Below are 26,173 nucleotides of genomic sequence, written 5' to 3' on the forward strand. Positions count from 1 at the left end.
ATCTGTAGCTTTAACGTGATTATATAATAATTTATTATAGCATTAAATACTAACTAAATAAAATGACAATATAAACGTACTCTAACATTAAATACTAATAAAATAAAATGATATAATTAAGTACTTATTAAAGTAAAATAATAACTAAATATAATTAAAAAATTTAGCGATTATATAATGCCACAATTGGGGCCGAGAGCTGTTCATTATATAATCCTCATGCTATAAACTCAAGGCAGGAGAGATCCTCAAGCTAAGACCATATAAAGGCACCTTGCCAAGGGAGGTCTTTCTGCTCTTTTGGATTCTTATAGCCGAGTTAGCCCTTTTGGATCATAGAAGAACAGATCGTGCAACAGTTGGCTCAAAGCCATTGGATTAAGAAGAAGAGAAGGGAGAAGTTTAGAATGCCATGAGAGAAAGAGAGTATCAGAGAATTTTTGCTTAGTTGAACTGTCCTACTCTTATTCAAAATGACTTCTCCTTATATAGGGAGAAGAAACCATACAAGATGACAAAAGGAGACGTAGTGGGAATCTTATCTTGATTTTCCACTTACAAAAGTTAATAATGACGACCCACAATAATGCACTCCACTCACAAAGTAATACTCATAATAATACACTCCACTCACAAAGCAATAATTCACTCTACTCACATGCATAATAAGACAAGGTCCTAATAATGCACTCTACTCACAAAGACTAATAATACAAAAGGTAAAAACTAATAATAGCCGACAGCTTCATATGCTTTTTAGGACAAGTGACTCAATCATGCTGCTATTGTACCCATGTGGAGATAATGCACCGAAGACTTGTCGTATCTTCTTTATACGACGTATTTAGAAAATATCATCATATTCATCATCATTCATTGGCTGGAAATCTTGCATGAGAGCTTCCTTTTGTGCACTGGTTAGGCTAGGATCATCCAGTGGGGTCGGAAGAATAGGAAATGAGAAATGTTCAATGGATTGTTCAATTGACAGATATCCATTGAAGGTGCAGACCAGTGGTGTAGAGACATTAGTTGTCCTTAATTTATTTCTGTATTGCAGGGCTCTCTTTAGATCTTCTGTGATTGCTGGAGGAGCAAGATGCAGAGGACTATCAAGTGTTCTCCAATAGTGACAGATATTTTGAGTTGCATATGTGTCTTCTGACAGTCGGAGATAAGGCCTGTGTAATATGAAAATGGCATGGTATGCCGAAGCTCTGGAATTGTTGTCTGAGAATAACCGGTGCTCATGAATAAGTTTAAGAAGATCTCCTATCCATTGATATGGAGTTTTGAACCAGGTAAGGTATCTCCATGGATATGACCCTGAATTTGCTTCATTGTTGAAGAAATGCAAGAGATTCATGATAGGCATTTCAACAGCATGATGGCAGACTGTAGAAAGGCACCATAGGAACCATAACTCACTTTCAAATTTTGGATGTACAGGGGATAAGTGATAGATCAGACACCAAGGGTAGTCTGGGAAGAAGAAGTTGGGTTGTATTGGTAGTGAGAGGGTTTGTTGAAAAGTTGCCAGATAGTGGAACATCATGTTTCGGGCAAAGTCGGTGACTTGTTTGATTGTGAGGTTGTTGGGAAGATCTGGTAGTGAGGGAGGTTGCAGGATGGTTCTTGAGGATGAAGAAGCCATAAAGATTATGGGAAGACTTAAGGTTGAGGTGAGAAGGACTATGGACTGATTTTGTGGTTTAGATAGTCTGGATAAGAAATCTGGTATTAGATTTCTTGTCCCTTTTATATGCTCAACTTTAAAATCATACCTGCTGAACCATGATTTGAGCCGTAATAGCTGAGGCTCAGGTAAGACCTTCTGGTTGGATTCGAGGATCTTCGGGAAGGAGGAATTATCCATCCGAACCAGGAAGTGTTGTCCAATCAAGAAGAATTCAAACTTCTTTATCCCGTACTTGACTGCCAAAATTTCCTTATAGGTCGTGTGATAATGCTTTTCTGAGGAGGAAAACTGACCTGATGCATAACTACATAATTGTTCCTTGTCGTGGAGATTTTCTAGGAGGATGGCCCCCCATGCATAGTCAGATGCATCTGTTTGAAGAATGAGTGCTCCTGTTGACGGGATTGTGAGAGGTGGCGGATTGTGGGCCAGCTCTTTTAACTTTCTGACAACTATTGTCTGTTCTGTTCCCCACGGAGGAGGGTCCTTCTTGAGCATCTTTGAGAGGTGGCATGTGTAACTAGACAGGTGTGGAATGGCCTCTCTAACATAGTTCAAGATTCCAAGGAACTGTTGAATTTATTTCACTGAAAGATTTTCTGCTGGGAAGTAATCAAGTTCCTTCGTCAGATGGGGACCATATGTGTATTGGCCATTCTTGAAATGCATACCGAAAAATTCAATTTTCCGTTGGCCAATAGTGCTCTTCTTTTCTGACAGCATGATGCCATATTTCTGAATGATGGCGAGAAACTGTTGTAACAGTTGATGGTGCTCCTCTGCTGTTTCTGAGAATAGTAGAATATCATCGATATAGATCAAAGAAGAGTAAAGGATAGGCCCAAAAATCTCAATCATGGTCTTTTGAAATTGAGATGGGGCCGTTTTGAGCCCAAAGGGCATAACAGTCCACTGGTATTGGGCATTAGGGATACAAAATGCAGTTTTGTATCTCTCTGTGGGCTGGATACCTCGTTGCCAAAAGCCCGCTTTCAGGTCAAATTTGGAATAGTATTGGGCCTTTTGGATATGGACTTTGAGATTTGAGATCCGAGGGAGAGGAAATTTGTTGTCTTGTAGGAAATGGTTTAAGGGCTTGTAGTCTATGACAAGTCTCTTTTTTTCTCGAATCTTTTCGGACCGTTTCTCCACATAAAAGGCTTGGCAAGCCCATTGTGAAGTTGTGGGTTCAATTAGGCCTTGCTGTAACAGGGTTAAGCATTCTGATCTGGCAAGGGCTAGGTCTGTGGGTGACATTCCCATATGTGTGGCTTTTGTCGGGTTGATGTCTTCATTGAGTTTGAAAGGAAGACTGATATAGAACTAGGGATTTTTTCATAGAGGTAGAGGGTGTTGGAAATGTGAATGGGATTCTGGACAGAATTGAAGGAATTTTTCTGTGTATGGTAGGAATGGTGGAGTTGTATCTGTTATAGCAAACAGATTTGAAGTTTCTGTATAGGGCCGAAATTGTCTCTTGAATTCAATGCCAGTTGACAGAATCTGAAGCTTTTGAGCTTGATGGTAAACATCAAACCCGATTAGAATGTCCTTGCTTGGAAGATCCGAACCAATGATATGCGTCCATACTACGCAATCAGGAAAGAACTGTATTCCGATCTTTTGTCTTATGATCAGAGTTTTTTTGAAGGTTTGTCCATTGGCTGCCCTGAAAAACTGATCATGGGGCTTCCAATACTCTGATGGGAGGACCATTGGATTCATCATGCTTCTTTGAGCTCCAGTGTTAAAGAAAGCTATTACTGGAATAGGCTTTGCATATTTTGAAGGTAGGATTTGTATGGGAACATAAGGGACAAAAGGTACTTTAGTTGCAAGCTGAGATGACTTAGGAAATGGATGGGAATGAAAGGAGGAAGACAATAGGGTTGAAGAGAGAGGATACTGCATCACATCTCTCAGAATATCTTCTTGACTTTCTTCTTTCAGATCAATCATCAGGATTGGTATTTCACTATCATCTGAGTCTGAAGAGGACTCTTGTGAAGACTCCGTGGAATCTGAAAATTCCATTTCAATCCCAAATAAGCTTTCTGGGGTAAGATCCTCCTGTTCTGAAAGGAGAGATTCAATATCTTCTTCGAATGTGGCTGGAAGAGACATAGACATGTTGACTTGTTGAATCATCCTTGCTGCCTTTTCTGGATTCTCAGGACAATTTTTTGCACACTGTCCCTTTCTTTTGCAGATGAAGCATCTGTCAAACTTGTACCCTTGGTTCTGTTTCTTGCGAAAATAGTTGAATCTCTTTGAGTTCTTTTTTTCTTTTCTGAACTCCTTGTTGTTGCGCGTATATTTTTGGAAATGATATCCAGACTTCTTCTTTTTATTAGAACAGACGCAGTTTGAGGCCTTGCACTTGATCTTGAGGTGGTTCTTATTGCAGGCCTTCTGGACTACTAAATCCCTTTGAGATAACCTCCTGAATAACTCTTGTTGGTCACACAGTCTCTTAATGGAAGAGAGAGTGAATTGCCAGATTTCGCCGAGTGTGATAGAGGTAACTGGTTTCTTTGTTGCAGAAATTATATTGTTGACCTCAGGTTGTATTTCATCCGGTAGAGAGGTGATAAAGGTATACTTTAGAGTATCATCACCATCATGTCCTCCGATGACATAATAGAGTTTGGACATTGCCGAATAATGCTTTTCCAGATCCTTCATTTTTAATGAACAACATTTTCGATCAAAGAACTCTTGTTTCTGCTGTCGTATGACAAGATCATAACTCCCAAGGAACTGGTTATGGAGGATGGTAACTGCTGCCGATGGAGTGGGTAGTGCCACAAATTGAAGCCTGGTATACTCAGGCTAAGACTGAAACCAATCTCTTAAGCTTCTTGTGAACCTTGTGACGAATTCGGCAAGGACCTTTTTAAGTGTGGCCCCTTCAAGGGTCATCTGGAGATCAATCCATGCCAAGAATTCGAAAAGCTTGTCCTTCCATTTTGATGGAGGTAGGTCATCAAAAGAGAACCAAGGTCCCGTGCCAGTTGGTTTTGACCTTGGGTATGGAGCTCCAGAGGGAGCAAAGAATGATTGTGCATCCTCATCCTCAGGTTCCATTACTTCTAGACTAGGATCAGTAGCAGAGGTATTCATTAGGATTTCAGTGATGTCCGCCATGTCTGAGGTGTCTGAAGAGGATTCCGAGTCATACGGACTGATGAGAGATTTTTCTGGTAATTTTTCTTTAGATGCTAGAGGAGGAGAGGTTTTCTTTTGTTGGATTTCTGAATCTTTTGGGTAAAGGTGAGAGAAGGTACCAAAGGTCTGATAAAGGGTTTCTTATTGTTGTTCTGGTTGTGGAAAAAAGGGGAATAAAGAATAGTATAAGGGAGCAATAGCAGATGATGTAGAGGCTGCTGATGTAAAGGAGGAAATTATGGTAGACTGGTCTCTCCGAAGATCATGCTCAATCTGATCTATTTGTTTTTTCAAGCGTGTGATCTCCTTCTCCTTTTGCATGAAGGTTGGAGTGATCTACTGAGGAACTCGAAGCTCTCTATCCAGAGCTTAGTATTTTGTAGTGAGCGATGAATGAAGCTGGAGTACTTCTTGAGAGAAAGTATCTAACTTGTGATCCAGTTTATGAGCCAGGTGTAGAGCCTGGTCCAGTTTTCCATCTATCTTTTTTAGATAGGAATTCTGGACAATTGAGTTAGAAGTTTGCCAGTTTAGCACATCTTCTGGTGGTGTGAGTGGCTCTAGTGATCTAGAGGGAGTAATCCTTAAAGGAAGGATTAAATACTTATTAAAATAAAATATAGTTAGCTATAATTAATTTTTTAATATAGTATATTTATAACTAAAATAAAATATTTTAAATTAAGAATTTAAATCATAAAATTATTATTAATTATGCATTAGCACAAGTAAATAATATGATATTACTAAATATTTATTAAAATAATATGGTATCTAATTATAATAAAAAATTAGTGATTACATAATGACACTAATTTTTGTATACCTATTATGAGTTTTCTAATTATTTTTTATAACTATTAAATTTTAAATTTATAAAAATAAAATAATAATATTAAATGCTATTTAAATAAAATAATTTTTATGATATAATATTTTTATTAAAATAATATTTCAAACTAAAATTTTATATTATAAATTTATAAATAATCTAGCATTAATGGTAGAACTTAGGAAAAGACATTTGTCACATCTATAAGTCTTTTCACTTATTATTCATTGATAATATCCAAACTTGAGAAGCTATTGAGTTTTGTTAGAATGTTATTATGTGATCCTATCATTAAAAATTTATTTTTTAATTATAAATAACTATTCAATATTGTTTACTAATTTGAATTTCCAGTAAATTTATATATAATTCTAATTATTTACATAAATTAAAATTATATAAATGAGTCATATATTTTCTAGGTACTATTAATTAAATTTTAAATATAAATAATATTTTTATATAAAAAATAATATATTTAATTGTTTAATAGTTAAATACTATATATTATTAATTAAATAATAGTTTATCGATTACGTATTTAGATATTGAAAAATGAAATAATTATATAATATCTGACAAAAAATAAACAGAAACATACACAATGATACAATGCTGTTCATAGTTTTAATATTTAATCAGTCATTACAACAGTCGACTGAATTATTGGCTTGTCATTGCCCTTTATTCAATACTCAAACCAGGAGAGTTTAGTTTGTGGCAGTGGTAGCTAGATTCACACCAGCCATAATAAACATGGCGTAGAAGTCTCTTTCATCATAATGTTCAGGGGAAGGAGAAGCCATTAACAGTGAATCCTCCATCAACACAAATAGTCTGGCCTGTTATGTAAGATGCTGCTGGTAGGCATAAGAATGCTACCAATGCAGAAACCTCTTTCGGTTCTCCTGTTCTTCCCATTGGGGTTCGAGCTCTTACAGCCTCTGAAAACCTGTCATCACTCAAGCACTGCAGGGGAGAAAATTTTCATATGTAAACAACAAACGTCAGCTTGCGTAATTAATCGGTACCCTGATATATTGAAGCTATTGTGTATATAGTAATCCAAGCTAATTAATCTGAAGCTCAAGTGGTAGCCAGCATGATTTACAGGTTCAGTAAGTGGGGTAGCGATGAACCAAGGTGCAACACAGTTAGTCCTTATATTGTCTTTTGCCCATTCGCATGCCAGGTTCTTTGTTAGCTGAACCATTGCTCCTGCATATACATTGATAAACAAATGTAAAATTAACGTGCAGTTTCACTTTGGACACTGAAGTCCCATTTGATTATCATTTTCACCATTAAATTCTGCGCATTTTCCATTGGTCTTATCTGTATATCTAGCACTCCCTCTGTTGTAAAAAGATAATTCACATATAGTCCGTAGGATCCTGATTTGGAATCTGGAATCTGGAATCATCATTAATTATAATTGCTATTTCTCTGAAAAATCTCTATCAAAGCTACCATTTCAAGTACAAAATATTTAAATTATTTGCATATGATAATGTCTATATAAATTAGTTAGGGGTACTTTTGATATTACTTACTAAACTAATAATTAAAAAAAAATAAACTACTCCCTCTATTTTATTATAACTCTTTTTTTAAATAAATAAAAATTACAATTATCTGTTATTCTTTTTTTATTTTATCTTTATATTAAAATAAATTAATAAATTTGGAGATGTCTGTAAAAAGATAAATTAGTTTAATTTAGTTAATTTTTTTCTATAATTAATTTTATTAAATACTTTCTTAATCAGATTAAATTACAAAAAAATAATAATAACTATAATGGAATTGAAAGACTATAATTTAGGACGGGCCAAATAAAAAAAGAGCTGTTTTTTAGTACGAATTGAGTGATAGTAGTGATGGTGGTTGAACCACCCCATTTATTAGCCTTAATTGTTTGTCTACTAAGTTCACTGTGGAAACAGCTAACCACTTAGTAAGGGGGAATCAAGCACTAGAAAGTTTGGGGTTGAAGGAGCAAAAAAAAGCAAGAAGATAGTAGCTGTGTAGAAGAATCACCTTTGGTTGCTCCATAGATAGACCAAAAAGACACCGAGACTACGCCAGCGACAGAAGACATAAAGATGATGCTTCCTGCTCCAGAACTTTTAAGAAGAGGATGTGCAAGCTGAGTCAAGTGATAAGCCGATTCAAGATTTGTGCTCATTATAAATGAGTAATCTTCTCTTGTATTTTCCAAAGTGGGCTGGTATATATTCGTTCCTACATTATTTATCTGGAGTCCAAGATCGAACAAAACGAACGAATTAGTAACAAATAGGTGAAAGAAAGTTCTTTTAAGAAAAGAAAAAAAGAATAAATAAGAAATATGTAGAAATGAGGGGACTAACGAGGATATTGAGTTTTCCGTCAAACTGAGAGGAGACGGTCTCTATTAGTTTCTCTCTTTCAGCAGGAGAGGATACATCGCAGACTGAACCTGTAACTTGAAATCCTTTGGCCTTCCAAACATGTAAACAACTGTTAAGTTCAGCTTCATTCCTTGAGCATGTATGGATGCTTGCTCCTAAGCCTGCTAATTCTTCCACAATCGCATACCTGATAACAGTGTTATACATATATACTTTGTTTGTCACTATGCTGATCATTTTCTTTTTCATAAATTTTTTGATGGGAAATTCATACATCTATTCACAAGAAGGAACGCCAAATAACAATGATAAAGAAGGGAGAAGTAGAGACAAACCCTAGCCCTTTGGTTCCACCAGTAACAAGAGCACTCATTTCTTGAAGAGACCATCTTTTATCCATGCAAATGTTGTTTGCCTCTTCCATTCTCTCTGTCTCTCTCTGGTAAGAATGGCTAGAGAAAACTTGTGAATATTAATGTAGGTTGAGCTAGTATATATAAAGCAACTTTACTGGTTCTCTGGGTATCCATCTGCAATTTTATTGGCATCAGAGAAATAGGGGATAAAAGGTAAATTACTAACATTCCACCCTCTTTTTTTCACATTTTGCTCTACTTTTATTAAATTATTATTTTATTTTAAACAAGTAATATTATAATTTATTTTTTTTTGTTAAAAAGATTATTATCTAAACTTGGTGCATATCCTACGTATGCACCAAACTGATAGATAACGAACACATATTTATTAATTTTAAATGATAAAATATGTGTCCATCATTTATAAAACAAATCATACATATATATTACTTTTCTTTTTTTCTGCTATTATTAGTTGTGATATATATATCAAAATTTAAAATAAAAATATATTTTTTTGTTTTACTTTTTGGCCACCTAACGTGCCATCTACTATTTTTACAAAAAAAATGTCTATAAATAAATAAACAATATATATTTTGTTATTTTATATTTAAATATTAAATAATTAATATATATTTAAATGTTTAATACTTATCCATTTAATATATTTATTTATTTTCATAACAAGCTACATTAGTCTTGCAGTAAAACTGGATTAAATTTGACTCAACAGCCTGTGATTGATAATTATAATGACCCATTTGAAGGTTCCTCAGGTCTATAATTGTTTACATGTTGAATTAATAAGACAATATTAGCGATTTGTGGGGGACCTAATTATTTTAGTCTTTTAACCAAAATCTTAAATCTATTTAGATTTTATTAATTAATAATACTATTTATAGTATTTATTAAAATAGTGCTAAATCTTAGTTTCTTTTTTTCTTAAACCAAAACATCTATCATTAACCAGCAACAAGAAAGAACAAAAGGAGGAAGAAGGTTACTAATACAATCAGGTGGAACAGAAAACGTACTGAAACCAGCCTGCAAATGTAAAAACCCTTGCCAAGGAATGTGCTGCCACATTAGCTTGTTTCCTAACGAATTGGACTGAAGAATTACAGCCATGTTGAAGAAGCAACCTGCAATCAGCAATAACAGCACCAAACTCGGAAAGATTAGCAACACCAGAAAGCACCGCATCCACTGCTACCGGACGATAAAAACCACTGGACAGCCTCACGAAGGCCAATAGCCTCCACTACCTTTACATCAAATCAGAAGCTCCCTTAACAAAATTTTAGTTAAAACTCTATTATTTAACTAATGTTTCTTTTTTTTTTTCTAGAAGGTCCGAAATCAATAATTGTTTTGCTTTGAGAGTTGATAATTTAAATGGATGGTCGGTATTGAACCCACAAGTTCTAAATCTCTTCTATTATCAACATTATGGATGTAGTAGAAAGGGATTGATCTTGTTTATTTTTATTATTTAATAATAAAATTAAGTTTATAAATATAATTTAATAAAATTTATAATATTTTAAAAATAATAACAAACTAACTATTTTTGAATATCATTTTTATTTTTTAAATTCTAAAATTTTATTGATATAATAATATTAAGATTATTTATTAGTTAATTTTAGTATTATATAAATTAACACTATTATTATTATTATTATTATTATTATTATTATTATTATTATTATCCTACAAAGAGTTTGCAGAACTCTAGAACTCTACACCACAGGAAGCATGGAGTGGAAGAAAGCCAACTCTTTCTCATCTTAGAGTTTTTGGTTGTGTTGCTTATGTTTATGTTGCAGATGAAACCAGAATTAAGCTGGATGACAAAAGTGAAAAATTCATTTTTATTGGATATGATGCAAGGTCTAAAGGCTACAAGTTATACAATCCGACAACCAAGAAGATTATCCTGAGTCGAGATGTCAAGTTTGAGGAAGCTAATGGATGGAATTGAGAGAATCAATCAGAAAATTATAATTTTCTTCCAACTTTTGATGATTCAGATCAAGATGTTCAACATTCTATTTTTGATGTACAGAACTTGACACCTCCAAGAACTCCAACAAGTATTCAAGGAGATTCAAGTCCTTCAAGTTCATTTGAAAGACCAACAAAGATGAGAAATCTACAGGACATATATGCTAATACTGATGAAGTTTTAAATTATGTTCATTATTGTCTTTTTGCAGATATCCAACCAATGAATTTTGAAGAAGCGGTGAAAAATGAAAAATGAAAAGTAGATGGCTACTTTCAAAAGAATGACACTTGGGAATTAGCAAATCTTCCCCAAGGCAAGCAAGTTGTTAGTGTGAAATGGATTTATAAAATCAAGAAGAATGAAAAAGGAGATGTCGAGAAATATAAGGCTCGACTTGTTGCAAAAGGGTTCAGCCAACAACATGGAATTGACTATGATGAAGTCTTTGCACCAGTCACTCGATTGAAAATAATTCGCTTAATCATTGCTTCGGCTGCACAAAAAAGATGGAGAAGTTTCCAAATGGACGTGAAATCCGGGTTCTTGAATGGATACTTAGAAGAAGAAGTATATCTATAACAACTTTTCGGATATGTTGTTAAAGGGCAAGAAAATAAAGTTTTAAAATTGAAGAAAAGCTTTGTATGGATTGAAGCAAGACCAAGGGCATGATACAATAGGATTGATGATTATTTCAAGAAGAAAGATTTTCTGAAATGTTCTCATGTATATTCTCTTTATGTCAAGAAGAAAGAGAATGGTGATATTCTTGTTGTGTGCTTGTATGCTGATGATTTGATCTTTACAGGAAATAATTCAGCAATGATTGAAGAATTCAAAAAGGAGATGGCTGCTGAATTTGAGATGACAGATATAGGGCTGATGTCTTATTATATGGGAATCGAAGTGAAACAAACTGATGATGACATTTTTGTTTCTCAAAAGAGCTATTCAAGAAAGATCTTAAAGGAGTTTGGCATGGAGCAATGTCGGCCTGTCAGCACACCAGTTGAATGTGGAGTAAAGCTGTCAAGATATGATGATACTGAGAAGGTGAATCCAACTTTGTTTCGAAAACTTGTTGGAAACTTGAGGTACTTGACTTGTACTAGACCTGATATTCTTTATGGAGTAGGACTTATCAATCGCTACATGGAGGCACCAACAAATTCGCACATGAAGGCTGGTAAAAGAATTTTGAGATATGTTGAAGGAACTTCAGATTATGGTTTATTTTACTCACCTTCAGAAAGTTTCAGTCTAGTAGGCTATAGTGATAGTGATTGGAGAGGTGATGTTGATGATCGAAAGAGTACAACGGATTTTGTGTTTTCTATTGGAGAGACTGCTTTTACATAGAGTTCAAAGAAACAATCTATTGTAACTCTTTCAACTTGTAAAGCTGAGTATGTGGCTGCTGCTGCTTGTGGTTGTCATGCCATATGGTTAAGAAAGGTGTTAGAGGTGCTATTGGTTTCAAACGAAGAACCAATTGATATTTTTGTTGATAATAAATCGTCTATAGCATTGAGAAAGAATCATATTTTACATGATAGGAGCAAACACATTGACACAAAATATCATTTCATCAGAGAAAGTATTCGTAAGAAGGAAGTAGATCTGAGGTATGTCAAGTCGCAAGATCAACTTGCTGATATTTTCACGAAGGTATTAAAGTTTGAAGATTTTGCCAGATTAAGAACAAGACTCGGTTTGATCAGAAATTAAGTTTAAGGAAAAGTGTTGAAAAACTAAACTTAATTTAATAATCATTAAGTATAGTCTTTAATATTTAAGTTATGAAGTTAAAGAGTCACCTATTAAATATGTAAGTTACATATATATTCATTAAGTGTGTAATTTATATATTAAGTGTAGAATGTTTAAGAGTTGTAGGTTACCAAAAGACTTCTTAGCTAATAAGCTAATAAGTCTATATATATGTTCTTTGTAATTTCAATTCAATACAAGTGTGTTTATCCTTTTTTCTTCTTATTCTCTACATCACAAGGGAAAGATTAGCAACACTAGAAAGCACCGCATCTACTGCTACCGGACGATAAAATCCTCTGGACAGCCTCACGACGGCCAATAGCTTCCACTACCTTTACATCAAACCAGAAGCTCCCTTAACAAAATTTTAGTTAAAACTCTATTTTTTAACTAATGTTTATTGAACTACCCTTTTTCTTTTTTTCTAGAAGGTCCGAAATCAATAATTATTTTGCTTTTGAGTGTTGATAATTTAAATAGATGGTCGGTATTGAACCCACAAATTCTAAATCTCTTCTATTATCAACATGATGGATGTAGTAGAAAGGGATTGATCTTGTTTATCCGTTCACTGTTTTTATTATTTAATTATAAAATTAAATTTATAAATATAATTTAATAAAATTTATAATATTTTAAAAATAATAACAAACTAATTATTTTTTAATATCATTTAAAAAATTAAACATATTTAAAAGTAGTTAGTTTACTATTATTTTTTAAAATATAAAATTACTATTAAATATTTAAAATTTTATTAAATTATATTTTATCAAATTAGTTTTATAATCGAAATAATAATATCAGTTGTTCAACGCATTGGTAAACAACTATTAAATATTAATTTCTGAAACTTAGATTTTTTTTATATGTGTGCTTAACTTTTGATACATAAAATTGTTGTCTTGACATGTGTACTTACTTTTAATATATAATTCAAAATTTATATGTAATTTTATAATTTTTCTATTAATTTATTGATTAAATACTCATTCTTATTCTAAGAAATAACATATTAATAATAAATTAATTTCTTAATTAAATAATAATTATTCTAAAAATAGCATATTAATTATATTTTAATCTTATATTAACTAATAAATTACTTTTAAAATCATATTATGTATATAAAGAAAATTTAAATTCTTTAAGTACATTATATAAGCATAAATTTTATATTACTAGTTTTATAAAAATAAATAACTTCCATATAAACTAGCAACTTCAGTTGATAATAATAAAAAAGAAAATCCAATGGCTCAGCTAGCATATAAAGGAGCTCAGCTAGCCCATAATCTAACAAATAAACCTAGAATTGAATTGGAAATAAATTAATTGAATCCGAACTGACCAAATTTAAAATAATTCGATGCGAAACTAAATAATTCAAATTAAAAATAATTTATAAAAAAAAATATATACCCACAATAATTAAAAATTGAAATAATCCACAAGTAAAATAATTCAAAACCGAATTAATCTCGACTAAACATATCTTCACCACACAAAGTTGATATTAAATAAGAGAATAAGAAAACCCTGGAAAGAGATAGAAAAATATTACAAAGAAAAAGGCTCATTGCCATTAATATCTTCACAAGTTTCTCAATAGCTAGCTTTCTTCTTGCTTTTGTTTTGTTTTCACCAGGCAGGTAGTAGTGGGTTTCATTTGAAGTTGATAGAGAGGAGAAATGGATGAGGCAAAAAGCAGTGGCAGGGACAATAGATGGTCACTCCAAGGAAGTTGGACTTGGGTTAGTCTTTCACTCTCCCTTGCTTCTTCTTCATTTTGGGTTTTCTTTTTCTTCTTTTTTTTTTTTCTTTTTTAAGATTAAAATCATTATTAAGATTGAGGTCATTTCAGTTTTTATAGATTTATATGGTATTATACCCCTACGGTAGACTTTGAATTATTTTCTTTCTTTTCCTTTATCTCCAAACAAAGAAATACTATAACTTTTGTTTTATTTTCAAGTTCTACTAGAGTACCATTATGTTGTCTACAATTATAAGTGTATTTTTTTATTATAGACAATTAATTGGAACTATTTTAAATAATTTAGTAGTTATATACGTCTCTATTAATTTAAATTTTTAATGAATTCATATGTAATTTTTAATTATTTATACATATTAAAATTATGTAATTGAATTTCATTATAAAGTATTATCGATTAAATTCCAGAAATAAATAGAAATTTTTAATAAATAAAATTAACATATTTAGTTTATCAATAACTAATTACTATATATTAACTAACTAATCTAGTATTTAATTATGTTAACAAATTATTAGAATTAGATTTAATTTAATTTTTATAAATTTATATGGTATTGTATATTTATAGTATATTAGAAAGATCTTTTATTTTTACTTATGTTTTTCTGTTTTATTTTATTTTGTTTCGAACATAGAGATTCTTTATCAATAAATTGGATGCCCTAAGTCGTCATCAAACTTTATCTTTTTTTATTGTTCTTGATATCTTTAGAATTGAACTTAATAATACGTAAACACGACAAAGGATGGGAAAGGTGATTAACCATAAACATTCTATAAAAAAAAAAAGTATGCTTTTGGCGAAGTTAGCCTTTAAAATCTACGATTGTTGAGCCGAGCTACGAATCTATATAGAAAATCTATAGATTTTCTATAGGGAAAAGTCATCGCCGATGGAAAGGGAAAAGAAGGAATTCCCGATCCAAGATACTATATGGTGTCCTTGCGCAAATAGAAAGGAGGAAGAGGGCAATTTGTTTGTTCTTTATGACTTAAAAGGAACATCTTCCTTTTCTACTAAAAGGTGGAGACATTATTAGATTGACTTAACCTACTGTGTCATAAGAAATAATTTTTTTTTTAATTTAAATATATGTCCTCACTTATACACCAATTCGATTGATAATTGATATATATTTATTAATTTTAAATAATAAAATATATATCACAATATAAAATATCTATAAATGCGTGTCACCTTTCAATATGTTGCGATGTTTAGAGGTAAGAATTTCCCATCTGAAAATTACTAAGCATGATTTAATGATAGTGGTAATGGAGGCTTCTTCCCACAAGTTTGATTATTGCTGCAAAACTAATAGTAATAAGAACTGACATGCTTGTAATCAGGTATGCCATTGTGGAAGAATTGGCAGGCCTAGGGTCAATTGTACACAGATGCTCAAGAAATGAAGTAGAACTCGGCAGTTGTTTAAATGATTGGAAGGCCAAAGGATTTCAAAGTGATTGGTTCAATCTGTGATGTATCATCTCGAGCTGAAAGGGAGAAATTAATGGAGACAGTCTCCTCTCAGTTTCATAGGAAACTTAATATCCTTGTTAGCCCCCTCAATTTCCCCGAATTTCTTATATCTATACTGTCCTGAAGTTTGCTTCCTCATCTGACTCTCTTTCTGGTTCAATATTTTGGCTATCAGATAAATAATGTAGGGACGGCTATTTGCAAGCCCACCTAGGAATTCACAGCTGAAGATTACTCGTTTATAATGAGCACAAATCTTGAATCAGCTTATCACTTGAGTCAGCTTGCACATCCCCTTCATAAACTTTCAAGGGCAGGAAACATCATTTTTATGTCTTCTACAGCAGGCATGGTGTCTGTGAACGTTATGTTTAAACTTGTTCTAGAGTCAATTCAGTTAGTTTGTTGCTGGTCTTTAGGAGATAGTTATTTAGAAGTCTATTTTTATGCAAAATAAACCGTGTGATGAGGGATTGATTTAGTCATCCATAATACACGCTGTTAGGAGTTTCTTAGTTTCTGAATTTGTGTAACAAACTCCACTCCCAAGTTGTATAAGTATTAGGTGGAGTTGAGTTTTTTATTATTTCATTTTTTTCTAGATGTACTGTTGTTCCTCATATTGAATGCAGAAAGAATTTGCTTCAAACACTTATAACTTGTGCCTTTAATATTTTTTCTGTTTTGTGAGTTCTTGAGTAATAGAAACGTTGGTTTATCCAACAGCTGGTATCAGAGCAAGGCAATTGAATTCATAAAATATGTCTCACCTTGAGATAGAAAACTCGAGATTGAGAGACAGGAAATCAACCACACACCCACCCAACAACAATTCTCCAACAGATAATGACAAGGATGGATCTGTGTCATTGAAGTATCCAATGCTGACTAGGAGCAATTATGCAGCATGGGCCATCAAGATGGTGGTGTTCATGATGGCTCAAAGGGTATGGGAGGCTGTGGAGGCTATAGGACCTGTTGAAACCAGGAAGGATAAGATGGCTCTTACGGCCCTTTATCAAGGCATAAGTGAAGATACTCTACTTCAGTTAGGTGCCAAGAAGACTGCCAAGGAAGCATAGAACATGCTAAAGACCATGAACCTTGGAGCCGAGAGGGTAAAGGAAGTCATAACTCAATCATTATGGAGAGAGTTTGAAGCCATGAAGATGAGTGGTGGAGACAATATTGATGATTTTACTGGAAAGCTTCAGATTGTTATCAACAAGCTAAGAGGGCTAGGCAACACTGTGGAAGAAGAACTGGTGGTGAAGAAGTTGTTGAGATCAACTTCATCAAAGTTCTTACAGATTGCATCCACAATTGAGGAGTTTGGTGATCTGAAAACCAAGACCACATATGAGGTTATTGGATCACTCAAAGCTCATGAAGAGAGGATGCAAGGACATGGAGTCAAGGGAGATAAAACTGTTCTTCTTACCAGAGCAGAATGGAAGGCAAGAGAAGACAGCAAGTCTCAAAAGAAGAACTCCAGGGATCAAGGAAACAACAGCCGTGGAAGAGGCAGAGGAAGTGGTGGTTCTCAAAGGAAGGAGAAAGAACCTCAACAGAAAAGGAAGTTTGACAAGTCAAAGATCAAATGCTATGACTGCAGGAAGATGGGTCATTTTGCCTCTAAGTGCTCATCAAAGGAGAAAGATGAGCAGGCAAACTTGACAGAGAAAGATGATGAGCCTGCACTGCTAATGATTGAGACTTGTGAATTTACAAAATCACAAGCCTCATAGAATAAAGTAACTAAGCAGACTACAAGTGGAGGAGCCAACAAGGAGTCAAGTTGGTACTTTGACACTGGAGCAAGCAACCACATGACAGGTGACAGAAGTTGCTTTACAGACATTGATCAATCCATTAGTGGTAAGGTCAGGTTTGGAGATGGCTCAGTTATTGATATACATGGGCTAGGGCCAGTGTTGTTCCAATGCAAAAATGGAGTGCACCTAACTTTGTCTAATATGTACTATATACTAAGATTTAAGAGCAACATCATAAGCCTTGGGCAACTTGATGAAGCTGGCAGCAAAGTTATCATAGAGGAAGGTGCCTTGAGGGTATATGACAGCAAAAACAGACTCATAATCAAGGTGAAAAGGCAGCACAACAAGCTCTTCATTGCAAACCTGGAGATAGCTTAGAAAATCTGTTTAGTGGCAAGCTTAACAGAGAAGGCTTGGCTATGGCATGCCAGGTATGGTCATCTGAACTTTCAAGCTTTGAGAAGGCTAACAAGTCAAAAGATGGTGGAGGGAATGCCATAAATTGCTCAAGTAAACCAAGTCTGTGATGGATGTATGATAGGGAAGCAACATAGAACTGCATTCCCACAGAAAGCAGTGTTCAGGGCAACACAGAAACTTGAATTGGTCCATGGAGACTTGTGTGGACCAATTACACCAGCTACACCAGGAGGTAACAAGTACTTCCTACTTCTTGTTGATGATTATTCACGTTTTATGTGGGTAACACTACTGAAAGACAAGAGTGAGGCTTTTAAGAAATTTAAAAGTCTAGTGGAGAATGAAGTTGCAGGAAAGCTAAAGTGTTTCAGAACAGATCGAGGGGGAGAGTTCACTTCTCTTGAGTTCAAGAAATTCTATGATGATGAAGGAGTGAAGAGACACCTCACAGCACCATATTCTCCTCAACAAAATGGAGTTGTTGAGATGAGAAACCAGGCTATCATGAAGATGGCAAGAAGCATCATGAAAACCAAGCAGGTGCCAGCTAAGTTCTAGGGTGAGGCAGTGAAAACTTCAGTGTACACTCTGAATTGAGCTCCAACAAAAAGTGTAGAAAAAATGACACCCTATCAAGCATGGCATGGGAAGGCTCCAAATGTACAACATCTGCGTGTATTTGGGTGTCTTGCCCATGCCAAAGTGGTGTCACCTCATCTTACCAAGCTGGAAGACAGAAGCATCAAGACTGTTATGCTTGGTTATGAGGATGGGTCCAAGGCTTACAGATTACTGGATCCAATCAAAGAAAGAGTCATAGTGAGCAGGGATGTTGTATTTGAGGCAGAGAAAAGTTGGTCATGGTTGGATGATCAAGGAGCAGAAAAGACAAATTTTGGTGGGACTTTCACAGTCCAAGTAAGCCAAAAAGAACATAGAGGGAGAGATGCAGATCAAGTGCCAAGTTTCCATGAGGAAAATGAAGCTGTAACTCCTCCTCAAATTGCTCAAAGTTTCTTCTCAAAGCACACCAAGGACAAGCTCTAGTTCAAGCTCGAGTGAAGGGCACCAGAACTTCAGATCTCTGTAGGAAATCTATGATGCAACTAGGGAAATAGATGAAGAAGCAGGACTATGCTTCTTGTCTATTGAAGAACCCTCTACCTATACAGAAGCTGCTAAGAAAGAACTGGAGAGAAGCTATGGAATTGGAGATTGGTTCCATACAGAAAAATAGGACCTGGGAGCTATCTGACTTGCCAAAGAATCACAAGGCCATTGGTTTGAAGTGGGTTTTCAAGTTGAAGAAAGATCTAAAAGGGAAGATAATCAAGCACAAGGCTAGATTAGTTGCAAAGGGATATGTGTAGAAATATGGAGTTAACTATAAGGAAGTGTTTGCTCCAGTAGCAAGGCTGGAAACAGTGAGGACTCTACTTGCATATTCTGCACAAAGAAAGTGGGATTCCATCATATGGACGTTAAAATGGCTTTCTTAAATGGAGAGCTAAAGGAAGAAGTGTATGTAGCACAACCAGAGGGGTTTGTAGATGAAGGCAATCCAAGCAAAGTGCTGAAGCTACATAAAGCCCTGTATGGGTTAAAACAGGCACCAATAGCTTGGAATGAGAAGCTGGATGAGTGTCTAAAGTCTCTGAGTTTCAAAAGATGTCCAATTAAGCATGCTCTGTACATAAAGAAGACAGGAGAAGATGTCACAATTGTGGGAGTGTATGTGGATGATCTCATCCTCACTGGCTCAAGTGCAGAACTCATCAAGAAATTCAAACAGAAAATGATGCAGAAATTTGAGATGAGTGATCTGGGGCTCCTGAGTTACTACTTAGGGATAAGGTGAAGCAAAATGGAGAAGCCATAACACTGTGCCAGTCAGGCTATGCAAGAAAAATTCTTGAGAAAATGGGAATGATAGATTGCAACACTTGTCATATCCTATGGAGCCAAGGTGCAAACTGAGCAAGTATGATTGAGAGCCATCAATGGATGCAAACACGTACAGGAGTATTATTGGAAGCTTGAGATATCTAGTAAACACTCGCCCAGATCTTGCTTATTCAGTTGGAGTTGTAAGCAGATACATGGAGGCTCCAACCATTGCACACATGAGTGCTGTCAAGCAGATTATGAGATATGTAAGAGGAACACTTGATGTGGGATGTGTGTACATGAAAGACCAAGCAAATGAAGATTTGGTTGGTTACAACGACAGTGACCTTGCAGGGGACACTGATGACAGGAAGAGCACAACTGGTGTGATGTTCTTCCTTGGAGAAAGTCCTATCACTTGGGTGTCACAGAAGCAGAGAATTGTGGCACTCTCATCATGTGAAACTGAGTACATTGTAGCAACAGGGAGTGCTTGTCAAGGGATTTGGCTCACAAGGCTGATGGAAAGCTTAATAGGAGATAGACAAGTGAAGCCAATACTGAAAGTTGATAACAAGTCTGCAATTGCCTTGGCTAAGAATCCAGTTCACCATGAAAGGAGTAAACACATTGATACAATGTATCATTTCATTTGTGAATGTATTGAGAATGGTGATGTCAAGCTGGAGTATACTAAGACAGAAACTCAACTAGTTGATATCCTGACAAAGCCACTTGGAAGACAGAGATTCTTTGAGCTGAAGGATAAGATTGGTGTGAGCATCATCAAAGGTAAACAAGTTTAAGGGAGTGAATGTGAACGTTATGTTTAAACTTGTTCTAGAGTCAATTCAGTTAGTTTGTTGCTGGTCTTTAGGAGATAGTTATTTAGAAGTCTATTTTTATGCAAAATAAACCATGTGATGAGGGATTGATTTAGTCATCCATAATACACGTTGTCAGGGGTTTCTTAGTTGCTGAATTTGTGTAACAAACTCCACTCCCAAGTTGTATAAGTATTAGGTGGAGTTGAATTTTTTATTATTTTATTTTTTTCTAGATGTACTTTTGTTCCTCGTATTGAATGCATAAAGAATTTGCTTCAAACACTTATAACTTGTGCCTTTTGTTCCTCGTATTGAATGCAGAAAGAATTTGCTTCAAACACTTATAACTTGTGCCTTTAATATTTTTTCTGTTTTGTGAGTTCTTGAGTAATAGAAACGTTGCTTTATCCAACAGTGTCAATCTCTGTTGGGTCCGTAAATGGAGCGACAAAAGGTCATTGTCCCTTTTCTCCATTCATATCTTTTCCAGTCAGGTTCCTTGCTGACATAATGAACATGTCCGAGACTGCGTGGAAAGGTGATATAATTTTTATATTTTCTTTTTCTTAATGCCTCATCTCCTTGTATTTTCAGGAGCAATGGTTCAGTTAACAAAGAACCTGGCATGTGAGCGGCCAAAGGACAATATAAGGATCAACAGTGTTGTACCCTGGTTTATTATAACACCTATCAATGATTATGTAACAATTAATCTTTTCATAGAACAACTTGTGCTTGCGAGTTAGTCAATGCAGCAAGCATGTTGCTAATGCGTGGCATTTTTTTTCTTTTTGATCATCTATTGCAGTTATTCACTGATGATAAATTTGCAGAGGCTGTAAAAGCTCGAACCCCAATGGGAAGAACAGGAGAACTAAGGTAGGTTTCTGCATTGGTAGCATTCTTATCCCTCCCGGCAGCATCTTACACAACTGGCCAGACTATTTTTGTTGATGGAGGGGCTACAGTTAATGGCTTCATGTTCCCTTGAACATCTCTGAGGAAACATCACCTCTTCGTACTCTAGTACAAGAAATGAGCTTTCTCAGATTGCTCTGACAGAAGTTGATGTATTAAGAAGAAAAAACATTACAATAGTCTTTGGCTGTCAAATCTCACAACTACTCTTGAAATTATAATACTTAAGTAATTATAAATATAATAACTCATTACATTATAATTATACAGTAACTAATTAAGTCATTAATTTGTTTGGCCTATGCTATTACTTCAATAATTTTTATTTTTATTTTTATAAATATTTAGTTAATTATTATAATACTATTTATGTAACCATTTCCATTGATATTGAAATTTAAATCGTATTGGGTAATCAGTTGCTTGGGCAGCCCAGTCAATATTGGGTCAACGGCTTGATTTCTTTCAAGTTCCCTGTACTGTCATGGAGTCGGTCTCTTTATCTGTTTGAGAAAGAGGGATGAAATAATATTAATCTGCAAGCTTTGGAGAGAGTGAAGGTCTTATGAAAAACACTGAGTTAGAATTACAAATTAAAGGTGAAAGTTATGAGTGGTGAGACCCACGTTGCTGGCTGAGATTAAAGGCTACTCAGCATTGATGTGAATTCTACGTAGACTGTTGTCTGCCATTTGTGCAAAGTATAACTGAATTCTCAATTGGTATACACGGGCCTCTTTTAGCCTTGTAGTCATTTGCCTCCTTTTTTGACTTTGAAATGTCTACTGTATTTGGTGCTCTAACGTGAATAAATAATCACTGAAAATGAAATACTTTTCTTGAATTTCTTGGCAGTCCTGGCACTGTATATACTCCACCAAGCAAACCCAGAAAAAGAGAGAGAGAGAAAGAGAGAGAGAGAATGGAGAGCAGCAGAAAGGATAGCAGATGGTCTCTTGAAGGAATGACAGCTCTTGTTACTGGTGGAACCAAAGGAATTGGGTACCTTTTCCTCTTCTTCTTCTTTTTTTCTTAATCTTTTATCATTATTTGTTGTTGTTTCTATAGTTGCTAATAAACCATAGGATTTGATTGATTAGTAATAAAAAGAATTTCTATAATACCTTTAATATTATTGGTTTCTTTAGTGAAATTCTGGGGGTTAGTTTTACCAAAGCTAATTAGATGAGGATTCACAAATATTAAGAAGGAAAAAGATGAATGGGGTAAGTTCAAAGTTGAAAAGTTTTCTTCAGGAATCTGGAAAATTTAATTGATGAGATTGTTCCATGTACTGATTCACTCCATAATTGTGTATGGAAAGGAAAAAGAATATGGTAGTCATATGTTGTTGTTGGGATATTTAGGCATGCTATTGTGGAGGAATTGGCAGGATTAGGGGCAGAAGTGTACACATGTTCTCGCAATGAAGTTCAGCTTAACGAATGCATACATAAATGGAAAGCTAAGGGTTTCAAAGTCACAGGTTCAGTATGTGATGTATCCTCCAGAGCCAACAGAGAGGACCTGATGAACAGAATATCTTCTCTGTTCAATAGGAAGCTTAACATCCTTGTGAGTCCCCCTTCTTCCATTTGTTTTAGCTTGCATTTGTTTTCCATTTTTGGATGCAAATCAAAAAATTCTTAAAATGTAGGAGGTCAGGGTCCTTAAACCCGGACCTCCTAGGCTACGAGGAAGACACCCGACTATCGAATCGATCCGAAAGTTCCAACTCTTATAGATGTTGAGATTATTAAATTTCTGGGTTCAGATAAACAATGTCGGAACGAACATTGGAAAACCGACGGTGAAGTATACAGCTGAGGACTTCTCATATCTAGTGAACACCAATTTCGAATCTGCTTACCATTTGTCGCAACTTGCACAACCTCTTCTTAAAGGTTCAGGGGCAGGAAGTATTGTCTTTATGTCTTCTGTTAGTGGAGTATTATCAGTCAATGTCGGCACCATATATGGAGCTACCAAAGGTAATCTGCTTTAGAGAAAAATCTGTTTCTAGTGCACCCTTTTTGGTTTAGGAAATTTGATGGACAAGAATTTGCTTTCTGCTTCTTTGCAGCTGCAATGAACCAGCTCACTAAGAATCTGGCATGTGAATGGGCAAAAGATAATATAAGGACTAATTGTGTTGCACCTTGGTTCATCAGAACTCCTCTTACTGAACAAGTAAAATCCTTTACACTGCTTGAGGCCATGTGTTAGATTTTTGGTGAACCCGAATTCGCATAGTGGATCAACCATGCTGCATATGCATACCTTTGTTATGTTCATCCTACAAATAGCAGAAATTATAATTTTCGTAAGATGCATTAATTTTTTTTTGGGCTTGTAGGATCTTAATCATGAAAGATTCTCCAACTCCATTGCCGCCCGAACTCCGATGGGAAGGGTTGGAGAGGCAGAGGAGGTGTCTTCCTTGGTGGCATTTCTGTGTCTACCTGCAGCCTCATACATCACAGGGCAGACCATTTGTGTTGATGGAGGGATGACAGTGAATGGGTTCTTCTTCCCAACAACTGAACTTTGAAACCAGAAACAATCAGTCAAAGTTCCAAACAGTTCAAATTGATTGGCTCACATTCCAGAATTGTTCAACTCTAATAAAAAGACAACCTTTAGTTGGAAATTTGTAAAAGGGTTTGCTTCAGACAAATCATGAAGGATCATTAAACCAATTTTAAGAAAACAATAATGGTAATTGCTTTAGACTGATCATGAAGAATGGTATGTTATAATGAACGTAGGGAAACTTGCCAAAGTATTGGACTGCAAGATATTTGTTTCTGATGGTATTGAGACACGTAAGAGTAAGCTGGGAAGAGTTGTCCCTACTCCATTGTTGGACCAGTCGAAGTGCATGATTAATACAGAATCTGGGACATAGATTGTATGCAATTCTCCATTGAACATCTGTCCAGTTTAGATTAGGGTTATCTTCCTCCCCCTAAAAATTAATTTCTTCTAGCCGCATCTCTTTTCTTTCTCTTAAATTTTGTTCTAGTTTTTATTTATTTATTTTAGTCCATTTATGATTACTTTTAAATTGATAGTCATTCTTTTACTATTAATTAATTTATATATATACTAAAATATATTATTTAACTAATTATATAGTTAATTATTACATAAGTGTTAAATTCTCTTTTTATAAAAATTTTATATTTTTTATTATAAAAATTCCTAATTTTTCTCTATTAGGATAAAAAAATACTTAAACAGATTTATTACAAGTACTTATAGAATTTATTTTTATAGGTATGATTTATTTTTAAAATTTATTTTTTTGCCCATATAAATTATATTAAAATAGTTCGTAGTTATTTTTTATTTATTTACATAATAAATTTAAATTATATTTGTAAAATACCTTTAAATATAATCAGTAAATACTAATTTTGTTTTGATTCTATATGTAATTAATTTAATTTTTTAATTTTAATAGTATTAAAGAGTGATTAGTCTAGTTCTAATTATATCAAAATTTTATATATTTTTTTAATTTTATAAAAAATTAAAAATTATTATATATCATATTATATATTTATGATGGAGTTCAAATAAATTAATAAAAAATTTTATAAAAATTGATGACAAAAAATCAGAAAAAATATATGATACTTTTAATTTTGTTGATATATTAATTTATATATTAATTATAATTAATGATTCGATCGTAGAATTATTTACTATTTAATATTTTTTTGTTAATATTTTACTCCTTTTATAAAATTTCAAAATTCATCTTTTCTCTATTTTTACTACCTTTTCAGAAAAATAAAAATTTCTATTTCTATTTAATTATAATTATATTACCACTAAAAGTATTATAGAATTAAATTGTAAATAATTATAAAACTAAAATATGGTACTTTTTTATATATTTTTTATAATATGGAAAATATTTTAATATTTTAATATAATTAGATAATTATAGAAAATAACATAATTTTATTCAAAATTACTTATTATTTTATAAAATATATAATCACATGAAGTCATATTATATACTAAGAAAAAATACTCATTAAACAGTTAAATACTTTTAATAAATATTATTTTATATACTAATTTATTAAATATTTTTATATTAAAATTCTATAATAATAATTTATGATATAACGAGCAATAAATAAATATTATATAATATTTTTATATTATTGAAATCAAAATGGCTCATTATATTAACTACAATGAAAGTGAGAATCTCGAAGTTATGCAATTACATCACTTGTGACTCCATGTATCAGAATTTCAAAGTACTCCCACGTCATCTTTTCTTTATGCCGTACTCCGCCACAAATAGTAAATTACATAGCTCGGATGCCTCATATTAAATAATTAAAATATGTATCTAATTATTTATTTATTGATAAATTATATTATATTAAATTATATTTTATTAAAAAATATTATTTTATAAATTTAAATCTGTTTTGTAAGTAGTTGATAGTATCATGCATTTAAAACCGCCCATGGAAGGGTTCATAGTATCATGCATTTAAAACCGCCGATGGAAGGGAAAAAAAGAAAAGAAAAAAAAAGAGAGGAAAAGGCATGAAAAACAGTAAAGCAACGAGCAGCCAAAAATTGAAGTTAAACCATGCAAATTGCAGCAGCCACCGCCGACCACCGCTCCACACCACCTTGTTTTAGAAATCCCCAAACCACCACGTAATCATTTGCCATCACTCTACGTGTCCTTTTGTTTCCGCCTTCTCACCCCCTTGGGTCGGCCACCAACAGCAATCAGCCCCCATCTCCTTCCCACGTGTCTTAGGCCGACGTATTGTCTTCCTCTTCGTGTCCCCTCCCTAA

At 33.9% G+C, this 26,173-nt stretch overlaps 2 protein-coding genes across 4 annotated transcripts; one reads left to right on the forward strand and one right to left on the reverse strand.

Annotated features, from left to right (window-relative positions):
- Positions 1 to 6,247: 6,247 nt before the first annotated feature.
- On the reverse strand, positions 6,248 to 8,651 carry LOC8284103 (tropinone reductase homolog At5g06060-like). The gene is made up of 5 exons (XM_002520463.4): positions 8,428 to 8,651; positions 8,072 to 8,279; positions 7,740 to 7,956; positions 6,811 to 6,917; positions 6,248 to 6,668 (listed from the first exon to the last, which is right to left on the reverse strand). Exons 1-5 carry the CDS (start codon positions 8,514 to 8,516, stop codon positions 6,486 to 6,488), a joined length of 804 nt encoding a protein of 267 aa, XP_002520509.4. The 5' UTR covers positions 8,517 to 8,651; the 3' UTR covers positions 6,248 to 6,485.
- Positions 8,652 to 13,952: 5,301 nt separating this feature from the next.
- Positions 13,953 to 24,328, forward strand: LOC8284101 (tropinone reductase homolog At2g29360). 3 transcript variants are annotated; one of them, XM_048379701.1, is made up of 8 exons: positions 13,953 to 13,995; positions 21,011 to 21,117; positions 21,225 to 21,295; positions 22,190 to 22,336; positions 22,702 to 22,909; positions 23,109 to 23,325; positions 23,418 to 23,524; positions 23,691 to 24,328. In XM_048379701.1, the coding sequence occupies exons 1-8, from the start codon at positions 13,968 to 13,970 to the stop codon at positions 23,883 to 23,885; spliced, it is 1,080 nt and encodes a 359-aa protein (XP_048235658.1). In that variant the 5' UTR covers positions 13,953 to 13,967; the 3' UTR covers positions 23,886 to 24,328. The 3 variants fall into 3 exon arrangements, with proteins under 3 accessions (XP_048235658.1, XP_048235660.1, XP_048235662.1); XM_048379703.1 differs by lacking the exon at positions 13,953 to 13,995 and adding an exon at positions 20,713 to 20,870; XM_048379705.1 differs by lacking the exons at positions 13,953 to 13,995; positions 21,011 to 21,117; positions 21,225 to 21,295 and adding an exon at positions 22,038 to 22,056.
- Positions 24,329 to 26,173: the final 1,845 nt, after the last annotated feature.

The sequence above is a fragment of the Ricinus communis genome, chromosome 1 (assembly GCF_019578655.1).
Source record: "Ricinus communis isolate WT05 ecotype wild-type chromosome 1, ASM1957865v1, whole genome shotgun sequence".
In the NCBI taxonomy this organism is placed as follows: Eukaryota; Viridiplantae; Streptophyta; class Magnoliopsida; order Malpighiales; family Euphorbiaceae; genus Ricinus; species Ricinus communis.